Raw genomic sequence first — 20941 nt, forward strand, 5'->3', positions numbered from 1 at the left:
ACCAGGTGCACTTGGGGGGGGGAAGTGATCACCTGTGTTTAGTTTCCAAGGCCAAGCAGAGGTAGCAGATTAATTTGAAAAACCTTGTAAGGCTTTAAGTGGTTAATGCGACCCAAGTGACCTTTAGGGAGACCGTCCGCGTTCGCAGGGCCGGATTTCTAGAAGCAGCTGGGATGGCTGCAGCGTCTCCGCAGAGGACCTCCGGGAGCACGCCCCGCGGGAGCACAATGCCGTGCCCCGGGGCCCTTAGCTCTGACCCCCCAGCGCAGGGAGGGCGCGCGGGGGCGTCGCGGGGCGCACGTGCGCGCGGACTGCGCAGGCGCGGCGCCGGCCCGGGGCTGGACGTGGGAGATGAGGTGAGCGCAGGGCAGCGCGCCTGGGCGGCGGGGCTCCCGGGGACGGGCGGACGCCGCCGGCACCAGGCTTCAGGGACAGGTCGGGGTCGGCGGCCCGTTTGCCCCTCGCCAGGTCAGGGCTCCCAGGCGCGTGGCGGAGCGAAAAGGGACCGCGTGAGGGCTCTGGGGCTTCGGTCGTTGGGGTCCGGACGTTGGGCGCTGGACGTTAGGGTCGGGCGTTGAGGTCGGGCGTTGAGCGGGCACAAGGGGCCTGGCAGTGGAGAGAGGATGGAAGGGTGGCGGGGCCCTCGCAGCCATGGCAGGGAAGGGCAGGTTAGGGTTGGAGGTGGTGGTGGGGGAGGGGCGAGAGACTTGAGACCGGAGCCCCAGGGCAAAGGGGGGGCGCGGGGGCTCTGCAGTAGGTTTGGAAAACAGTACTTCCCGGGCATGACGCGCCAAAATGTGAACGTCCCCGGGCATCCCATTGGAGGAGCTCTTTGCGCTCGTCTCTAAAAGAAACTAGCTTGTGAAGTCAGTCGCTGGCTGGCTTCGTTTAACTCGAAGCAGCAGTGCAAACAACACTAACACCCCTTAGGCTCCGCCCCCCCCCCCCCACTTCCTATCTTCTGTGGGGAACGTGGGTGCACCATGGCTTTAGGTGAATACGGGGGAGCCAGTGCTGGTTGCTTGTGCAGGTGTTTGTAGCGTGTCTGCTGTGTGCCAGTCACTTAGCACTTGAGTCCCTGCTAGAAATACGCGGGTTTGGTTGGCCTTTGGAGAATCAGAAGGCGGTTCTAGCTCCCTTATTGAGCCCTGAGGGTGCTGAATGCGAAGTGGCAGGGCCTAGGAATCAGACCTAGATTTTCATCTCAGCCGTGTAAGAGCGCTCACAACCCCCACCCCCCGGGGCAGGCGGGCAGGTTGACAAGTTAGTTCACCTGCCCAGGTCTCCCTTACTCACCTGGAGGAATCAGGAAATAGGAATACTTTAAACCGCAGATTATTTCAGTGGGCGAAGTAGTTATTCACGAGTGGAAAAAAATTCTTTGTAGGAGCGGTATCAAAGTCAAGTCAAGGTAAAAGCTGCCTGTTACGTACTTAAGTGAGCACCGGCCACTGTGCTCTTACACACATCGTCAAATATAATCATCGTGGATAAGGGTTTACGAGGAAGTTTGTAAGGTTGGCCGCGTTTTGCAGAAACAGGCCTAAGAAGATGAAGTGATTTGGCCTGAGACAGCAGAGCTAAAAAAGAGGAAGAGGAGACTGTCCAGATTTGGTTCTGATTAGCTTTAAAACTCGTGTTCTGCTGAACCATTGGGTTTCATAGCTTTAAATTGAATGTTTCCTTTGAGTAGCCGTTCTCTCTGAAATTGTGGGGGAAAACAAAAGCAAACATTAGAGAAGAAAGTCACAGCTCAGTATCTGCTGCAAGTACTTTTGGTATTAAAGGACTTCACACACTGGTAAAAATTAACTTTGGCCTGTAGCCTGTAGTGTTCTGGGGAGGAAGAAGAGGACTTACAGTCGCCGGTTGCAGGTGTGTGTTGGGCTGCTCCTGGCCACCTGGAGGAGGGGGAGCAGGATTCCAAGGGAGTAAAAGAAAAGGTTTGCCCCTCAGGGAGCTTCATGTTTTATTGATGTCAAATCATGAAGCACAGAACAAAAGGGCAATATGAAGCCAAGGTCTTAATTTTGTCTGTAGAACTCTTCGTAGTCACTTCCATTCCACTGTGCCTTTTTTTTTTTTTTTTTTTTAAACACATCAGTGATTCCTTTAACATGAAGACATTTGGGGACCCTCCTAATTAACCTCTTGTGTTAGTTAAGGAGATATATAACTAACTACTACAGATTTGGGAATAGTTATCAATTCTTACTCCTCACCAGTAGCATGTAAACAATAGTAACTCGTTATGTGGGGGAAATTGCTTGTTTTACAACTGGGTAAGATTAGCCTTTGAGGTCTTAGGACCTTTGCAGCAGTGTCTGAAACCCCTCTGTACAGAAGTCAGTGGCTTGAGCTTGGCAAGCACAGTGTTATGGAGTAGGATCTGCCCACTCCAGATTCATATACGCCCAGTGATTGGCAGAGGATGAAGCCAAGTAGGGATAATTGTAGTTTTTTTTACAGGTATTTTTTTAAAGTTGAAATACACGTGTTAGAACTCCTAGAACTGTAGGGGCGGCTGGGTGGCTCAGTTGGTTAGGCGTCTGACTCTTGATTTCAGCTCCGCTCGTGATCTCACAGTTCGAAGGATCAAGCACAGAGCCTGCTTGGGATTCTGTTTTCTCCCTCTCTCTGCACCTATCCCACTTGCGTGCACACATGCCCTTTCTTTATCTCTCAAAATAACTTAAATCGATAGAACTGTACATCAAAAGAAAAAGGCATTTTTTTAATGATATGGTAATAAACATGTTTTTTAAAAAATCCTACAGGATTTTAGGTAACTGCGAGTTTTACATGTACTCACAGAATTCCAGGCTGCCACTCCAAAAGCTAGTGCGTGAGTGGAAGTAGTTTAGTGTTCAGAGTAAGGGGTGGTATGCTTATTCTGTCGCCCTGCTGTTGGCTCACACCTGCAGTCCTGTGCTCCGTTAGGAGAAGCATGTCTATATGAAGGTTTCTAATGAGCTAGAGAAAGTCCAGACTTAGAAGGACTCCGGAAGGTATTACATCAGCTGGTGAAGGACCTGGAGGAAGGTAGACCTGGTGGACACCTCATATTTGAAAGGTGGTGATTACAGAGCAGCAACAGGAATCGAGCGGGGGGGGAGGAGTGAATTATTTTATGAAAAAAGAATGCAGTGCAGTTGGCTGTCCAAAATTAAAGGAGGTTCGAGGCATCGAGTTATAGAACAGGTCTTCACGTCTATTTGCCCTGGGCGTTGGGATGAAAATTCCTGAAGAGGGTGAGGCAAGTGAGGTGTCTCTCTAACTACAGAGTCTACCTTTTTATTTGCTGCTCAAACTTGTACGTTGGGTCTAAGACTGATTGTGTTGTTCTTGAAGTCAGACTTGTTTACTTTTTAATTTTACTTGTTTTCTTGTTTTACTTCTTTAATTTTTGGAGTTTGTAAGAGTGGATGTAAGACTTGAGGTTTTGCTATTAAGTTTCAGAAAACCTCATAACATGTAATTCTCCGTTTAAGACTGCCAGATGTAATTTCAGACCATGAATTTCATTTTCCCTGTAGAGTTTGTCCTGAAAATAGTGCAGTAGTACCTTTTAAGTAGCTTTGTCATACAGATATCTTTTGAATGCCCCATTGTACGGAACACCATGGTAGGCGCGATGGGAAATCGGGATTTTTGTTAATGGTTTTAATAAGACAAGGTTCCTGCACTCGTGCTACTGAATAATCTAGAATACGGATATAACTGTCTATAGATAACTGTAATACAGGGTAGAAAATAGCTGATTGTGGATTGACTGTCAGCCTTACCAGATGACAAAGTTAGGGAAGATTGTTTCGGGAGTTATATGTTGTGGATTGAGGGTCCCACTGGTGTCCTGCGAAGAGGACTATACCCTAGTTTTGTGGTTTAGGTATTACTCGATCCTTTACTTGGTTTAGAATTAACCACACTTGAGGACAAATGGGCTTCATTTAAATGCAATATTAATATTTTAATCTTTAAAGATATTTTAATGTTTAAATTATTTTGTTTATTTTTGAGAGAGTCAGAGCATGAGTGGGGAAAGGGCAGAGAAAGAGGGAGATGGAATCTGGAGCAGGCTCCAGGCACCTAGCTGTCAGCACAGAGCTTGTTACAGGGCTCAGACTCACCGGTGAGATCATGACCTGATCCAAAGTCGGATGCTAACCGACCGAAGAGATATTTTAATCTTTAAAATACTTTTTTCTTTTTTTTAAATAAGGATTCAAAAAAATTTTTTAATGTTTTATTTCTGAGAGAGAGTGAGAAGGGGACAGTGTGAGCAGGGGAGGGTCAGAGAGAGAGGGACACACAGATTCTGAAACAGGCTCCAGGCTCTTAGCTAAGCTGGCTGTCAGCACAGAGCCTGATGTGGGTCTCGAACCCACGAACCGTGAGATCGTGACCTGAGCCAAAGTCAGACACTTAACCGAATGAGCCACCCAGCCGCCCCTAAAATGCTTTTTTCTATAAAAGTTATTAATCTTTATAATTTGGAAAATTATATATAGTGAAAGAGATTCCTTCATCAACCTACTTTACACCATAACACTCATTGTTTAAAATTTAATGTATTTCATTGATTGTGCTTACATGAAGGGATTGTTTTTTTCCCAGTCATTAAATTAAATATACAGTGTTTCTGATTTTTACTGGCTTTTCTAACACATTTTATAATATTTTTGAAAACTAGGATTCTAAATGGTAGTGTTAATATTCTATTTAGTAGAGGCATCACAGTTAAGTTTTTTCCTCCAGGGGTTTTCATCATTTTAAATAGGATTTTTTGTTATTTAGGATTATTTTAGTGGGATGGTTACCAGATGAGTGGCTAGGAATGTTTTTTTTTTTTTTAATGTTTTATTTATTTCTAGGAGAGAGAGAGAGAGAGTGTGAGCAGGGGAGGGTCAGAGAGAGAGGGAGTCACAGACTCTGAAACAGGCTCCTGGCTCTGAGCTGGCAGTCAGCACAGAGCCTGATGCGGGGCTCGAACCCACTAACTGCGAGATCATGACCTAAGCGAAAGTTGGACGCTTAACCGACTAAGCCACCCAGGCGCCCCTAGGAATGTTTTTAAGAATACATCTATATCTTGGGGCACCTGGGTACTTCAGTTGAGCGTCCAACTTTGGCTTAGGTCATGATTTCACAGTTCATGAGTTCGAGCCCAACGTCGGGCTCTGTGCTGATAGCTCAGAGCCCCGAGCCTGCTTCAGATTCTGGGTCTCCCTCTCTCTCTGCCCCTCACCTGCTCATGCTCTTTCTCTCTCAAAAACAAACATTAAAAATTTTAGGGGTGCCTGGGTGGCTCAGTCGGTTAAGCATCCGACTTCAGCTCAGGTCATGATCTCATGGTTCGTGGGTTCGAGCCCCGTGCCGGGCTCTGTGCTGACAGCTAGCTCAGAGCCTGGAGCCTGCTTCAGATTCTGTATCTCTTGTCTCTCTCTGACCCTCCCCTGATCATGCTGTCTCTCTCTCTCAGAAATAAAAAACAAAAAACAACAAAACAAAAACTAAAAAATAAACATTAAAAATTTTAGGAATACATCTACATCTTAAGAGTGTATATTTAAAAAAAATTTTTTTAATGTTTTATTTATTTCTGAGAGAGAGACGTTGTGAGCAGGGGAGGGTCAGAGAGGGAGACACTGAATCTGAAACAGGCTCCAGGCTCTGAGCTGGCTGTCAGCACAGAGCCTGATGTGGGGCTCGAACCCACGAACCGTGAGATCATAACCTGAGCCAAAGTCAGATGCTTAACCGACTGAGCCACTCAGGTGCCCCAAGAATGTATGTTTTAGAGAGAGACCTATGCGTATGTCTATGTCTCTGTATCTCCAGGTGTCTCCCAGTAGGAGCATATCACTTTGTATTTCCTGCAGTAATGACTGTCCTTTTTAATCACACTCATGCTGGGCAGAAACTAATACATAGTAATTTAATTTCAATTTTCTTTTTAATTGTAAATGAGGTTGAATGTTTTTTTTTTTATTTTTTTTTTATTTTTTCTTTCTAGGGGAGAGAGAGAGAGAGAGAGCGCGTGAGCAGAGCGCGTGAGCAGGGGAGGGTCAGAGAGAGAGGGAGTCACAGACTGAAACAGGCTCCAGGCTCTGAGCTGGCAGTCAGCACAGAGCCCGACGCGGGACTCGAACCCATGAACCGCGAGATCATGACCTAAGCGAAAGTCGGACGCTTAACCGACTAAGCCACCAAGGCGCCCGAGGTTGAATGTTTTTACCCCCATGTTTAACAACCAGTTTTCATCTTTTATGCATTCTGATCATGCCTTTTGCTCATCATGCCTTTTGCTCACATATGTTAATGTGTATCAGTTGTGCTGCAAATAACAAAACTGATGGGTTTATTTGACGCCACAGCGAGTGTATGCATAGACGTATCAGGGCTGACCTAGTGACTCAAGGGTACTGCCAAGGACAGCAGGTGCTCTGCCTTTGCAGCTCTACCAACCTTGGGCTGTACGTTCTTCCTTCTGCTTATTTAAGCTTCCTGATTGTGTTATAGAAAGAAAGGGGCGAAGATCCTGCTATCCAGATCTGTCCATGTTCATTAGGAAAGGACAGCTTTCTGATAAGTTCTGCTCAGGAGAATTGATTATGGCCAGTGTTGTCTCTAACTCCAGCTGACAAATCAGAGGTAGAAGATGGCCTTTGGGTCAGTGACAGTGTCTGCTACAGTATCTGAATGTTTTTACTATTTATCCCACTTTAAAAATTTTTGTTGAATTTTTCACCTATATGTTCATCTTTATTTCCTGGCCTCTTTGCTATTTTTTGGTAAGCTTTTACATAGTAATGTTTGCTATCATTTCCTTTGTGATAGTTTACGAAATTTTTAAACAAACGAAACCCAGAACCCTTCGTCTTCTGATGTGGTTGTTGTAGGCTGATTCCATGGGAAACCAAACCTGAGATGCAAGTTTGTGTACTGTGTATGAATGACATGGTGTTAGTGTTTCTGGAGTTAGTTGAGGTGGCCTTTCTAGTCTAACATATACCCAGTGTTGGAAAAATGAATACTCTTGCTTGTATTCGTCATGGTACTTAAAATATCACCACTCGCTTTCTGTCTCTTGACAAGTGTCTAAGGTACCAAGGCACTCCCAATATTTTTGACTTTGAGTTCTGTTTCATGGGCTGTTGATACTAGTATTCCACTTTTTTTTTTTTTGGTTATTTGCATAGGACATGTTTCAGTTCTGTTATTTACAACATTGCCATATAATTTTGTTTTATTTCTGCTTCTTGTGCATAACATTTAGCTGGATCTTTTTCTCCCTAAGTCTTTTTCTCTTTGAATTGAGACCCAGTCATTGATTCCTGGATTTGGTTCTGTCACGTTTGATGTTTTCCCCTGACCATGCTTGAATTTTTTTTTCTGTTAGACTGAGATTTGTTTTCTTCTGTAGTTTTAAATTTATGTATTGTTTTTGCTCTTGTAGTTACCCTAATATTTTAATGTGCATTCTTTTTTCTTTTTTAAATAAGTTTATCCATTTATTTTGAGAGCGCACACATGGGAGGGGCAGAGAGAGAATCCCAAGCAGGTTCTGCACTGTCAGCAGGGAACCCGATATGGGGCTTGAACTCAAACGGTGAGATTATGATCTGAGCCGAAAACCAACAGTTGAACATTTAACCGACTAAGCCACCTACGCAACCTGGGAAATGCACATTCTTTATATTGCTTGTACAGAGTCTGTGGAGTTACTCAATATTCCTCTCCTCACCCAGCTTTCCCTGGAAGTTATTTTTTTGTAACAGCGGCACGGGTCACGGTATGTATTTCTTACTGTGTCCAACTTCCTTAAGTGTAGGTGTGCGCATCGCTACACGTGTGCTTTCCCCGCAGCAGCAGGATCTCCCAGCGGGCCTGACCATCCCATCTGCAGGCCTCTGTTAGGGATCTTTCCGGGATCTGGTCCTCGGAGAGCTCTCCACCTTTGAGTGTGCCTGTGTGTCCCTTCTTTAGTTCATTATTTTTTCTCTATTGTCATGGATTAGGTTAGGCCTAATTTATTTGGGGGGGGGAGTTCTTCTTTTTAATTTTTAAATTTAAAACATTTTTAAATTTTTATTTATTTTTTAAATTTACATCCAAGTTAGTTAGCGCATAGTACAACAATGATTTCAGAAGTAGATTCCTTAATGCCCTTTACCCATTTAGTCCATCCCCCCCTTCAGCTCCTCCAGCCACTCTCTGTTTGTTCTCCATATTTAAGAGTCTCTTTTGAATTTGTAGGTTAGGCCTAATTTAAAGCAGGAAATGAAACAGGAATTTTAGGACACCAGGAGACGGACTTTTCTATTTCTTTATCTTCTATTTAAAACAATGTTAAACAACATTTAGGTGATACTCATACCAGTTTAATTTTCTGTGGCTTTTTTTTTTTTTTTTTTTTTTTTGAGCAGTTTTGGGACAATAGGCAATTTGGCCTGCAGTCAATAGACAAAGCAGTGGCTGTGGTTAAGTCGCTACTTCAAAAAGAAAAGTTGTTGGTCCACTTTTATTACTTCCCTTGGGCAGGACACTTCATATTCTGTAAGAGTCCTAGGAAAACAACAAGCCAGCATAAGGTCTGGACGGAGGTTTTTCAGAGACACGTTGTTGCAACAATACGTGTGCCTTATTTTCAGAGAAAGGTGCACACAGATAATCCTTAAGCACAGTAGATACAAGTTACAATTTATGAAAGTTTAGCTGGAGATGATCAAAGCAGAGGACTTGGGAAGAAAAACAGATCACATAGAGGTCAGCTGAGGCAAACTGTGAAGGATGACTGGGAAGAAAGGAGTTTTCCTGGAGGATGAGAGCGGGCGGGAGGGGCACAGCCATTGGAGGGGCTGGGCTGTGCATATTCAATATCATTGCATCTAAATAGGAGCCGGTAGAGGGATTCTAGAAAGGTAGGCAATGACCGGATTAAAGCAATACCCTTTATTGTATTTCACCTTTAAGTTGCGTGTTCTAGGTTGGAAATGTTTCTTTTAAAATGTGCAAGTCTTGGGGCGCCTGGGTGGCTTAGTCGGTTAAGCGTCCGACTTTTGCTTAGGTCATGATCTCGCGGTTCGTGGGGAACCCCGCGTCGGGCTGTGTGCTGACTGCCAGCTCAGAGCCTGGAGCCTGTTTCAGAGTCTGTGACTCCCTCTCTCTCTGGCCCTCCCCTGCTCACGCTGTCTCTCTCTCTCTCTCTCTCCTAGAAATAAATAAAACATTAAAAAAAAATTAAAATGTGCAAGTCTTTTTCTCTTCCTATTTCTAAAGCTTTTTAAAGTAAGAAATGGTGTCGAATTCTGAGATTACTCTTGACCTCTCTTGAGTTGTTAGTCTTTCTCTGTGGTTGAATTGTGTGAAACCTGGGAGTTTGTACCTATCAATAGGGAATCTTCATTCTTTTCTTGTGCCTTTAGGCCAGGCTGTGATATCACTGTTACCTCTGCTTTGGAATCATTCAGGAGCATTACCTGTTACATAAAAAATCCTACAATGCTTCTACTTTTGTGATTAAAAATTGCCTTTTAAATATACTTCTTCCCATAGACTTCTGTGAATGTTAAATTGCCGTGTGATATGTCAAGAAATAATTTGGAGACATCTACTTGTAAAATGACAGAGCCATTTAATTTTGAGAAAAATGAAAACAAGCTTCCATCACATGATTCTTTAAGAAGTCCTGGAGGACATGCTAACCACCCTAATTTCCGGTTGAAAAGCCCAGAGAATGGAAATAAAAAGAACAATTTTTTGCTTTGTGAGCAAACCAAACAGTATTTGGCTAGTCAGGAAGACCGTTTGGTATCTTCAAACCCTAATGGCATCAGTGGAGAGGTGGTTAGATCCAAAGGAGACAGGAAAAAGTTGCCAACAGGTGAGTGGAAACTACAGGTTTAATGCATCTTGATTCTGGTGGTTTCTTTGGCTTATCACAAGTATGTAATTACACACCCATGGACTATTAACAGAACAACTAAATGGCTACCTTATAGTATTTGCATTTAAATATTAATCTAGAAGGAAAAACCAGGTGCCAAGTAGCTGTCTTTGGCTAGATTCATCACAAAAAGGATTCCTGAGGAGAGAAAGTCTACATATGAGCCTCCTCCCACCTCCCCCCCCCATTGAAGAATTAGGAATGTAGAGAGGAAATACTGTACTCTAGCTTTTTATGGGATATCTAAAGATTGACCATATTTTTAAAATACTATGCAAATTGTATGCGTACAAAAGCTTACAAAAATATAGCTAAGATATTGTTTCATTAGTTTTTTTTTAATTGTTCCTTTAGTCCTAATTCCAAAAACCTGGTGTCTAAGGAGGCTGGGCCCTGGGTGAATGCATATCAGATATGATCTTTTAATGTTATGGTGATGTAGTTCTGGCTCGGGTTTCCCAAGAGGTCAAAACTATTTTCTCAATCCTATTAAAATATCATTTGCCGCCTTTGTTGTGCCGACTTTACGCTGATGATGCAAAAGCAAAAATGAGTAAACTGCTAGTGCCTTGTTAGCTCCACCTGGGCAGGGACACCAGCCTGGGCTAGAGGCCAGTGAGGTTTTCACTGCTTTGCACTTGTAGTTAAGACCAAGCCGGAAGTACCAGTTTTACTAAAGCATGTCCTTGACAAAGCAGTAAGACTTATTATGAAATCTTGAACGTTGGGTACAGGTAGTTTTAGTATTTTGTGTAAAAAAGTGGGAATTATCCCTAACTTCTGCTTCATAGTGAAGTAGGAAAAGCATGTGTGTATGATTGAGTTCTGAGCTGTATGGAAACTCTTTTCTTGGAACCTCGTTTTTACTTTAAAAGAATGACAAACTCTGGTTATTCGGATTTAGATATCTGACAGTCTCAAAATGAACAAAGTGAGCCTGTCACTTCAAGGAAAACACCTGACAGTATTTTGTTGCTAATGATAAAATTCAAGCTTCTGAGCAAACATGAGAATTTTAGGAAGCTTGTATCTGCCACTCTGCATGACAACTTCTCAATGCTTAAAGACTTCTCTGGTGAGATGCATGGTGATCTTAACTAACACACATGAATTTTTCAATATTGTATAATGAAGTCTGTCTACATTTGGAAGATCTGCGCAACTCGGTTTCTCAGTTTTTTCCAAATGAACAATGCATGATGTTGCAGTCACGAATAGGTAAGCATCCACTCAAAGTGCAAGAGGAATCCATGGATTCCAGTGCCATATTATGAATAGGTTTTAGAGTCCACACTGCAACTAATTACCATGAGTTTTGCCATGATATTAAAGGAAAATATCCATAATTATGTGAGGCCATTAAATACTTCTCCGTTTTGTAACCATGTATCTGTAAGAGCCCAGATTTTCTTTATATTCTTCAATCAAAGCAACCATATCACAGTGGATTGAATGCAAAAGCAGATGTGAGTCTAACTAATATTAAACATTAAAGAGATGTGCAAAAATGTAAAACAGTGCTACTCATAATTTTCTTTTCGCTTTTTTTTTTTTTTTTTTGCTTTAGAAAATGTAGTTGCTAGGGCGCCTGGGTGGCTCAGTCTGTTAAGCATCCGACTTTGGCTCAGGTCATGATTTCACGGTTCGTGGGTTCGAGCCCCGCGTGCTGACAGCTCAGAGCCTGGAGCTTGTCTCAGATTTTGTGTCTCCCTTTCTCTCTGACCCTCCACTGCTCACACTGTCTCTCTCTCTTTCTCAGAAATAAGAAAAGAAAATCTAGTTGCCTTAAAAATAAAAACCATATGTACATGTAATGAATTTATTTTTAAATGTTTTTAGTTTAATTTTAAAAGTTTAAAATTTCTAATTTTAATTTTTTTTAACTTTTTTTTTTTTTTTTTTTCTGAGAGAGCTTTACAACCAATGTGGAGCTTCAACTCGTGACCCTGAGATCAAGAGTCACATGCTTTATTGATTGAACCAGCCAGGCACCCCTTAATTTCTTTTTTTTTTATTAAGCATTTTATTTTTTTTACAAATAGTTTATTGTCAAATTAGTTTCCACATAACACTCAGTGCTCATCCCCATAAGTGTCCTCCTCTATGCCCATCCCCCCCCTCCCCCCCACATCCATCAGTCCTCAGTTTTTGTCAGCATTCAAGAGTCTCTCATGGTTTGCCTCTCTCCCTTTCCCCCACCATTTCCCCCCTTCTTCTCCCCCTTGTTCCTCCGTCAAGTTCCTCCTAATCCTCCTATACGTGCACACATATGATATTTGTCCTTCTCTGCCTGACTTATTTCGCTCAGCATAACACCCTCAAGGTCCATCCATGTTGCTACACATGGCCAGATTTCATTCTTTCTCATTGCCATGTAGTATTCCATGGTATAGATAAACCCCATCTTCTTGATCCGTTCATCTGTTGATGGACACTTAGGCTCTTTCCATGTTTTAGCTATTGTGGAGAGTGCTGCTATGAACATTGGGGTACATGTGCTCCTGTGCCTCAGCATTTCTGTATCCCTTGGGTAAATTCCTAGCAGTGCTATTGCTGGGTCATAGGGGAGTTCTATTGTTAGTTTCCTGAGGAACCTCCACACTGTTTTCCAGAGGGGCTGTACCAGTTTACATTCCCACCAACAGTGTAGGAGGGCAGGAACCCCTTAATTTCTAACATTAGTAAATAGTGACAGATGTGAGTAAATAGTGACAGATATAAACAAAATCTCCTTGAGGTTCTCTGTCATTTCTAAGTGTGTTACTGAGTCCAGGATTCAGAAATGTCTGAGAACTGCTGCCTTAGTGAATGGAGAAAAGTTCACAGTAAAGAAGAGTGGTATTTAAGGAAGTTTCAGACAAACCTTATTTATCATTAGGAAAAAGTAGGATTGCTTATTTGTAGTGTAGCTTTAAGGCTATTATGGTATAGTTTTATTACTTGAATATCTAATTATGGTATTGTACATTTCTAGAAATAAAATAATGTTTGGATTTTATGTTTTCCCTCTCTAGGAAACTCAGTGTCACCATTACATGTTGGAAACAATTCACCACCCAAAGAAGTAAGTAGTGTAATGTAAGGCTTTTTTTTTTTTTTCTTTTTTTCTATTTTGTGTTTTTGGGTAAAGATTTTAAACAAACTTTGTATTGTGTTAATGAAGAATTACTCAATTTTCAGATACTAGTCAAGGTCAAGCTTACACTTCTTTAACCTAGTACCTTTTAAAAACAGTTCTTTCTTTTTAGGTAATTGTAGATTGTCATGCAGTTGTAAATGCAACTCTGCAATTGACCTGCAGAAATAATACAGATCTTGAGAAGCTGTTTCCCCATTTTTCCCCTGTGGTAACTTGCTAACTTGCTGCAGAACTTTGTACAATATGACTAGGAGATTGACAGTGATGCAGTCAAGAAACAGAACATTTCCATCATTGCCTGTGTGCTTTTTTTTTTTTTATAGCCCTATCCATTTCTCTCTTGCCCTTACCACCTCCTTAATCTGTGGAAGCCACTATATCTATTCCACATCCACAATTTTGTCATTTCGAGGATATTGCATAAATGGAGTCCTACAATATGTCACCTCTTGGGATTGGATATTTTCACTCAGCATAATTCTCTGGAGATTCACCTAGGCTGTTGTATCAATAGTTGTGTTTTTATTGCTGAGTAGTAGTGCATGGTTTAACATTCATAGGTTGAAGTTCATCTGCATTGTTTCCAGTTTTTGACTCTTTCAGCTAAAACTGTTCTAAATATTCATATGCAAGGTTTATTTGAACAGAAGTGTTTTGTTTTTGTTTATTTTTGCTCTGGGATAAATGCCTAGGAGTGCAGTTTCTGGGTCATATAGTATCACATACTGAGTTTAAGAAACCACTAAAGCATTTTCTAGCATAGCCATACTATTACACGTTCCCACAGAGAAAATCTGCATCCAGCATCACCACCAGCTTTCAGTGGTGGTGGTATTTTTATTGTCCCCATTCTCATAGGTGTGTGGTGATATTTCATTGTGGTTTTGTGTACCCCCTTATGGCTAATGATAACAGATTGACCATGTGTATATCCTTTTTGGCGAAGTGTTTATTCATATCTTGTATTCATTTTCAAATATGGGTTGTTGAGTTTTTAAACTGCTGAGTTTTGAAAGTTCTTTATGTATCCCAGTTTCTAGTCTTGTCAAATCTGACTCACAAATGTTTTCTCCCAGTGTGTATCTTCTCTTTTCATTCTCTTACCAGAGTGTTTAGCAGAGCAAAAGTTTTTAATTTTAGTGATGTTCTAATCTATTTTTCCTTTTATGGATTATGTTTTTGGTATCCAGTCTAGAAACTCTGTGCTACTTCAGCTCCAGAAAATTCTGGTTCCCCCCCCCCCCCAGAAACTTTTATAGTTTTACATTTAGATTTGTGGTCCATTTTGAGTTACACTTGTAACAGTTGTGAGACTTGGGTCAAGGCTGAATTTTTCATTTTGATTCCTAATTTCTCTAGCACTGTTGAAAATGATGTGTTTTTTCTACTGAATTGTTTTTGCACTTGTATCAAAATTTAGTTGGGTATATTTGTGTGGATCTATTCTGGAGTTTCTATTTTTTTCCATTGACCTATCTATATATCCTTCCAACAACACCACACAGTACGGGAGCTATGTAGAAAGTCTTGAAGTTGGGTACTGTGATTCCTCCCACTTTTTTTTTTTTTTTTAATGTTATTTTTGAGAAAGAGACACACCTACAGAGCATGAGCCGGGCCGGGGGTGGGGTACACAGAGAGAGAAAGAGACACAGAAAAGCAGGCTCCAGGCTCTGAGCTGTCAGCACCCATGAGCTGTGAGATCATGACCTGAGCTGAAGTTGGACACTTAACTGATTGAGCCACCCAGGTGCCCCACTTTTTTTTTTCCCCCAAGACAGTTTTGGCTTGTATATAATTCATATGCCTTCCATTTACATCCTAGAATAATCTTGTCCATATCTGCAAAAAGTCTTGCTGAGATTTTGATAGGAATTGCATTAAACCTGTATATCAATTTAAAGATTATTGGTACCTTTGTTGTGTTGAATCTTCCAGTCCATGAACGTAATCTCTTTTCATTTTTACTTAGATCTTTTTTGGTTTCTTTCACTTTATGGTTTTCAGCTAATAAATTCTGTGTGCATGTCGTTATATTTATACCTAGGTATCTTTTTTTAGTGATTATAAATGCTATTATATTTTTTTATTTCCATGTGTCATCATGTTCATTGCTAATATATATAAATATGGTTTTGGATGTTTCTCTTGTGTCCTGTGACTTTGCTGAAGTCACTTAACTCTAGGGATTTTTTTGTAGATACCTTGGTATTTTTTATATAGGCAGTTGTATCTCTGCAAATAGGAACAGTTTTATTTCTTTTAAATATATATATTTTTTGCTTTATTTCACTGGCTAGAATGTCTAGAACTGTGTCGAATAAAAGCGGTGACAGATACCTTGCTTTATTTCCAAACTCAGTGGGAGCATTGAGTCTTTCACTATTAAGTATAATATGTTAGCTGTTAGCTGTAGGGTTTTTGTAGATGAGCCTTATCAAGTTGATGAAATTTTCTATTTCTACTTTTTTGATAGTTTTTATCATGAATCAGTGTTGAGTTTTTATTTTTTAAAAATGCCTAATTTTGAGAGAGAGAGAGAGAGAGAGAGAGAGAGAGAGACCTACAGACCGAGGATCCAAAGCAGGGCTTCAGAGGGGACAGAGCATGGGATATAGTCTCCAGCCCAGGAGCCATATATGACATGGGACCTGAGCTGAAGTCAGACCCTTAACTGACTGAGCCACTCAAGTGCCCCGGTGTGGAGTTTTTCTAAATGTTTTTTCTTCATTCATTGATAATTGGCCCATTAATCTGTTAATTTGGTGGATTTCATTGATGTTTTAAAATATTCCTTAGGGTTTGCACATATAGGAGGATTAGGAGGAACTTGACGGAGGAACAAGGGGGAGAAGAAAGGGGGAAATGGTGGGGGAAAGGGAGAGAGGCAAACCATGAGAGACTCTTGAATGCTGACAAAAACTGAGGACTGATGGATGTGGGGGGGAGGAGGGATGGGCATGGAGGAGGACACTTATGGGGATGAGCACTGAGTGTTATGTGGAAACTAATTTGACAAACTATTTGAAAAAAAAAAAAAAAAAAAAAAAATTCCTTGGGGCACCTGGGTGGCTCAGTCAGTTAAACATCCAACTCATGATTTTGGCCCCGGTCATGAGGTCATCATCTCAGGGTGGGTCATGACATGGGTCATGAAATCGAGCCCCGTATTGGGCTGGGCACTGGGCATGGAGCCTGCTTAAGCCTTTCTAGCTCCACCAACCCCACCCCACCCCCCGCCCATGTCACTCTTCTGTGTGTGTACTCTTTCTCTCAAAGAAAATAAATGTAACCAGCCTTACATCCCTGGAATAAACTCCACTTTGTCATGATATAGAATTATTTTTCTATATTGCTGAATTACCATTTTGAGAAGGGTTTTTACGTCTGTTTTTATGAGCAATGTTTGTAATTTTCTCTTTTTTTACTGTCTTTATATGGTTGTAAAATAAAGGTAATGTTAACTTTCTGAAAAAGGTTGTATAGATTGGTGTTAATTCTTTTTTTTTTTTTAAATTTAATTTAACTTAATTTTTTTTTTGGTGTTAATTCTTTAAACATTTGGTAGTATTCTCCAGCAAAAACCAGCTAAGTATGAAGATTTCTTTTTTAGGAGTTTTAAAATTATTTGTTTCTTTAATATTTATAAGAGTATTCAAATTATGTCATATTGTGGTGATTTGTGATTTTTGAAAAATCAGTCCTTTCTCCATCATGAGATCTATATGTGTAGAGTTGTTCAAAGTATTTCATTATCATTTTTATGTCTTCAGGGTCTATAGTAAGATCTACATTGTTTCATTCCTGATATTGGTAATTTCTGTCTTGTTTAGTTTTCAGTCTTGTTAGATCAATTTTATTGATCTTTTCAAAGAACTAGGTTTAGTTTCATTACTATTTCCCCCAAATTTTTATTTTTAATTTCATTGATTTCTGCTTGTCTTTGTTTCCTTCTGTTTGCTTTGAGCATGACTTTTCTTATATTTTAGGTTCTTAAGATGGGAATTTAGATTATTGATTTGAGACTTTTCCTCTTTTCTAACGTGTGAACTTGGTGCTATAAATTTCTCTCTTGGCAATACTTTAACTGTGTCCTACAAATTTTGATTAATTATAATTTTCATTATTTTCAGCATTCCTTATTTCCTTTGGGACTTCTTTGACCCATGAGTTCTTTAGAAGTTCATTGTTGAGGGAGGGTTATCAAAGTTCTAATCTGTTTTCAGTTTAATTTTGCTTCCCAGGTGCTTCTATTCTAGAAGACTAGAAGACTGTTGTACTTACTGTATTTTTGTTTAATGTGTTCTTCTCTCCCTTTTGTTCCAGCATTCTTTCCTTTATCATTTCCTGTATGTTTAGAGAACTTCCTTTAGCCAGCATTCTTACAGGGTAGGTCTGCGGGTGACAGATTCTTACTTCTCTTTCATTAAAGAAGGTCTTGATTTCTTCTTTTCTGCAGGATATTTTTCCTGGATAAGTTTCTCGGCTCATGGCTTTTTTCTTTCAGTGCTTCAGACATGTTGTGCTACTTCCTGCTGTTCTCCATGGTATCTGATAAGAAATCTATTCTCTTCTGAATTATTTTTTCCCCATAAGTAAGATGTCCTTTCCCTCTCTCTGCTTTTAAGCTTTTTTTTCTTTATCTTTAGGTTGAAGAATTTGAGTAAGATGTGTCTTTGTGTGGATTTCTTTGATTTGGCATGAAATTTGCTCAGCTTCTTGATTTTGTGGAAATTTATCTTTTGCTAAATTTTATAAGTTTGAGGCATTTTTTTAATTTGAGAACTTCTTCAGTTTTAATGGTTTATTTTTTTTAACTTTTTTGTTTTGTTTTTTATTGAGAGACCGAGATAGAACATGAGCATGGGAGAGGAGAGAGATGGGGAGATGCAGAATCTGAAGGAGGCTTTAGGCTCTGAGCTGTCCACACAGAGCCCAATGCAGGGCTTGAACTCCCAAACCACAAGATCATGATCTGAGCAAAAGTCAGACACTTAACAATTAAAGGGCGCCTGGGTGGCTCAGTCAGTTATTTATTTATTTATTTATTTATTTATTTATTTATTTCTGAAACAGAGAGACAGCATGAGCAGGGGAGGATCAGAGAGAGAGGGAGACACATAATCTGAAATAGGCTCCAGGCTCTGAGCTGTCAGCAGAGAGCCCAACGTGGGGCTCAAACCCATGAACCGTGAGATACTGACCTGAGCCAAAGTCATATGGTTAACCAACTGAGCCACCCAGGTGCCCCTAATTGTTTATTTTTGAGAGGCAGAGCATGGCAGGGGGTGGACAGGCAGAGAGAGAGGGAGACAGAATCTAAAGACAGCTTAGAGCCAGACATGGGGCTCAAACCCACTAACCGTGAGATCATGAACTGAGCTGAAGTCAGACGCTTAACCAACTGACCCACCCAGGTACCCCAGGACTTTGTTCAGTTCTGCCTACTTTCTCCTCTCCTTCTGGGACTCTGAAGACATGAATGTTAGATATTTTGTCACAGTCCCAGAGGTCTTTGAGACTCTGTTAATTTTAGTTTTTTTCCTCCACTAGGTTTTTTCTCTAATGTTCAGATTAGGCATTTTCTGTTGTTCAGTTTTCAAGTTTACTGATTTTTGCCTCTGTTCCCTCCATTCTGCTAATTGCATTTTAAATTTTTATTTTACTCTTCAGTTGTAAAACTTCCATTTTCTTCCTTATGTCTTCTGTTTCTTTGCTGAGACTCTTCATTTATTTCAAGTGTGCTCATAATTGCTTATTACTTATGGCTGCTTTAAAATCTTTGTCAAATAAACTTCTCTGTCATTTTGATGTTGACATCTTTTCTTTCCCCATTTAGTTGTGATTTTCCTGTTAGTATGACAAGGTATTTTCTATTGAACCTGGAACAGTGGAGCATTATGTTAATGAAATGCTGTATCTTATTTAAACTTTGTTTTAGCTGGCTTCCTCTGCCACAGAGGAAGGTGGGTACTACCAGATGGGAGTAGATGTCCAGTTCCCTATTCAGCCTCTGTTGACACTCAAGGGGCTGCTCTTTCTTACTTCTGGGTGAGGGTGGGAGTTCTGATTCCTCGTCGGCCTTATGTGATACCTCCTTCCTGGCTGGGAGTGATGAGTGCCTCTTGACTGACAGTGCCTCTACTGTCAGGTAGAGTGGGAAGAGAGTAGGTGGGATGGGGTGGGGGGGTGGTTGGAGGTGGTGGGATGGTTTGAAGGCACTCCTTACTGTTGAATGGTGGTGAAAAGTCCTCATTATCCACAAGGCCTCCTCTTCCACCACCCCAATAATGGTGGTCGGGGGAGAGGAACATTCATACCTGCCAGGTAGAAGTCCACGTTCGCCTCATGGTCTTCATGGGGAGACTCCAGCGGTGAAGTGCCAGCTCCCTAGTCTAGAACAGGGCCACAGCTTTTTTCTGTGGGGTTTGTTTAGGGTAGAGCAGTTACTGATTAAAGCTTTCTGTGTTGCTGTGCTACCTGTTTCCTAGTCTTGTGGTTAGAGAGAGCAGACTTTTTGTTGGGGCTTTTGTTGTTTGTACCATTTGGCATTTCTGGGTCCTGGCTTCTCCAGCACCCTGTCTGGGATCTGTGAGGCAACAAAAGGAAAACCTAAGAAACTCGTTGCCTTGTTCTCTGGGTCCCAAGTTTCCTAGCCTGTCTTCTGCCTTCTTTCAGAGTCAGCTTACGTTTATTTACCTAAATGTCCAGGGTTTTTTAGTTGTACTTAATGGGAGGAATAGGTAAAAGTACATCTACTTTATCTTTCCAGAAGAGGAAATCCCAAATACAGTATTAAAAAAACTACTACCAAGTTTTAATATTGCCATTCTCTTTTCTTAATAGAAGCCTAGCAATAATGTGCCTCCTGCAAAGTCAAAAAAAATACACAAGTTGGTTGAAAATTCCTTGTCCATAAATAATTCAGCACTCTTCAGCTCCTTAGGACCTCCTCTTCGGTCAACAACTTGCCATCGCTGTGGCCTGTTTGGTAAGCACGTTTCCCTCCGGTGTCTGGATTATTTTTTCACATATTTGAAAAAAATCTATATTGGAGCACGAGCAGGGGAGTGAATAAGCGCGTGGAGAGAGAGAGAGGATAAATGAACCTTAAGCAGGCCCCATGCTCAGCACATTGCCTGGTGCGGGGCTCAATCTCATGTGATCTAGATAGAAGCTGATCAGTTCACAACCAGAGCTGAAATCAAGAGTTAGACACTCAGCTGACTGAGCCACCCAGGCACCCCTGAAAAATATTTTTATTATTGAAAGTTCGAAATTTATCCAGTATAAACAGAGGGGTGTGTGTATGTGTACATGTGTGCACTGTGTGCCCATATCAGCTTCAGCAGCTACCAGCATCTTAGTTCCTGTTCATCCATACCTTTCCCCTCTTGATGCTTCTACCTATTATTTTCTGTAGTTTTGTTTGTGATAATATGGCCTTGCACAAACTCACATCCTATCAGGATATAGAATATTTCCATCTTCTTAGAAAGTTCTCTCATAGCCTCTTCCAGCCTCTGTACCGCTAGAGGCAACCACAGGTGTTCTTGAACCATAAGGTCATTTTCCAGTTTGTGAATTTCATATAAATGGAATCTTATGGTATTGATTCTTGTGTAAAGCTTTTTTTTTTCATTTAGGATAATATTTTTGAGATTAATATACATTCTTCTATTTACATTAATTTCTGTTAAGTAGTATTTGTATGATTATATCACTGGATTTTTGTTGAACATTTTGCTTGTGTTTAGCTTTTGGCTGTTATGAGTAGAACTGTCTCCATATTTTTGCACAAGTCCTTGTGCAAGCACAGGTTTTCATCTCTCTTGGGTACATACGTAGAAATA

General features: G+C 40.9%; 1 protein-coding gene across 4 annotated transcripts in view; it reads left to right on the forward strand.

Moving 5' to 3' along the window:
* The first annotated feature begins 227 nt into the window (after positions 1-227).
* The window catches only part of TDRD1 (tudor domain containing 1), a 49309-nt gene continuing 28595 nt past the window's right edge, over positions 228-20941 (forward strand). For all 4 annotated transcript variants that reach the window (XM_039237568.1, XM_039237571.1, XM_039237569.1 and 1 more), the window contains exons 1-4: positions 228-356; positions 9559-9886; positions 12964-13013; positions 19935-20079. In XM_039237568.1, coding sequence (XP_039093499.1) covers positions 228-356; positions 9559-9886; positions 12964-13013; positions 19935-20079 — 652 coding nt within the window. The remainder of the gene's footprint in view (positions 357-9558; positions 9887-12963; positions 13014-19934; positions 20080-20941) is intronic.

This window comes from Hyaena hyaena, unplaced genomic scaffold, assembly GCF_003009895.1.
Source record: "Hyaena hyaena isolate Hyena2069 unplaced genomic scaffold, ASM300989v1 scaffold_128, whole genome shotgun sequence".
Lineage (NCBI taxonomy): Eukaryota > Metazoa > Chordata > Mammalia > Carnivora > Hyaenidae > Hyaena > Hyaena hyaena.